The following is a 1,609-nucleotide window of genomic DNA, read 5'->3' as shown; positions in this document are numbered from 1 at the left end:
ATTTAAATGCTGGAAGGAACACTTGTATGTTAGGATCCTCCCAAAGGTTGGATTTTAATGATACCCTATTTCATCCATTATGATTTAAATTCTGATTATTATATTTATGAGTGTCTAATTCAAAGCATTAATGTGATTAAATTGAAATTCTTTGCAGTAAGTGTGCCGGTCTCTTTACATTCACAAGCATCATCTGTCCCTATGCTGAATGGGAGTAATTTTTCAGAATGGATGGAGAGGGTCAGATTCACCTTAGGAGTTCTTGATCTAGATTTATCCTTTTTGACCCCAAAACCAGCTGCTCTTACTGAAAACAGTAGCAAAGATGAGAAAGACAATTTCAAAGCCTGGGAGAGATCAAATAGGTTGAGCCTCATGTTTTTAAGAATGACCATAGCTGGAAACATCAAACACTCACTCCCTAGTACAGAGGATGCCAAAACCTTTTTGACAAGTGTTGAGGAGAGATTTCGCTCAGCAGATAAGTCTTTAGCGGGGACCTTAATGGCTAGACTTGCCACCATGAAATATAATGGGGCTAAGGGAATGCAAGAGCATATCCTTGAGATGACAAATATAGCTGCCAAACTTGAAACTCTAGGAATGAAAGTAGAGGAGTCCTTTATTGTTCAATTCATCCTGAACTCATTGCCACCTCAGTATGGTCCATTCCAGATGCACTACAATTCTATCAAGGATAAATGGAATGTGAATGAGTTGGCTAGTATGGTGGTTCAGGAGGAGATAAGACTAAAACAACAAGGGACTTTTTCTGCTAATTTTGTGACTCAAGAAGCTGGAAATAAAAAGCACCATTATGGGAAAGGAAAGAAACAAGCACCACCAAAGGGAAAGGGACCTGCTAAAGGCAATTAGGTTCAAGGAAAGGATACATAATGTCATTTCTGTAGGAAGCCTGGACACATGAAAGCTGAGTGTCCAAAGCATAAGGCTTGGTTCGAAAAGAAGGGTAAGCTTTATGCTTGTGTATGTTTCGAATCAAATCTTGTAAGCGTTCCTACTAATACTTGGTGGTTAGATTCGGGTGCTAATGTTCATGTTTCCTTAACAATGCAGGGATTCCTTACAAGCCGTACACCAAATCCAATTGAATGTTTCATCTTCATAGGAAATGAGAATAAGGCCGAAGTTTTGGCCATTGGAACCTTTCGTTTAATTTTAAGTATCAGTCATTGTTTAGACCTTCATGATACTATTTTTGTGCCTTCTGTAAGGCGTAATTTGATTTCCTTGTCAAGACTTGACATTGATGGCTACTCTTTTTCCTTTCAGAATGGTTGTTTTAGTTTGTTTAAGAATGTTATTCCTATTGGTTCTGGTTTCCTTTCTAATGGCCTTTATCAGCTTTGCCTTGATAATACCTTTGTTAAAAATGTTTACACCCAACACCATGAAGTTTGTATTGGAATGAAAAGGAACATGATTAATGAAAAGTCTTATGACTTGTGGCATAAAAGGTTGGGGCATATCTCCAAAGAAAGGTTACAGAGATTAGTAAAGTTAGGGATTCTTCCGATTTTGGATTTTACTGATCTCGGTATGTGTGTGGATTGCATTAAAGGAAAGCAAACCAAACATACAAAGAAAA

The 1,609-nt window shown here is 37.7% G+C and overlaps 1 protein-coding gene across 1 annotated transcript; it reads left to right on the top strand.

The window, feature by feature from the left end:
- Nucleotides 1-231: 231 nt before the first annotated feature.
- Nucleotides 232-876, top strand: LOC120104549. Its single transcript, XM_039115854.1, has one exon. It carries the CDS (start codon nucleotides 232-234, stop codon nucleotides 874-876), a length of 645 nt encoding a protein of 214 aa, XP_038971782.1.
- The last annotated feature ends 733 nt before the right edge of the window (nucleotides 877-1,609 follow it).

This window comes from Phoenix dactylifera, unplaced genomic scaffold (assembly GCF_009389715.1).
Source record: "Phoenix dactylifera cultivar Barhee BC4 unplaced genomic scaffold, palm_55x_up_171113_PBpolish2nd_filt_p 000007F, whole genome shotgun sequence".
Taxonomy (NCBI): domain Eukaryota; kingdom Viridiplantae; phylum Streptophyta; class Magnoliopsida; order Arecales; family Arecaceae; genus Phoenix; species Phoenix dactylifera.
The sequence above is the reverse complement of the archived record's forward strand: the minus strand, read 5'-3'. Positions and strand labels throughout refer to the sequence as shown.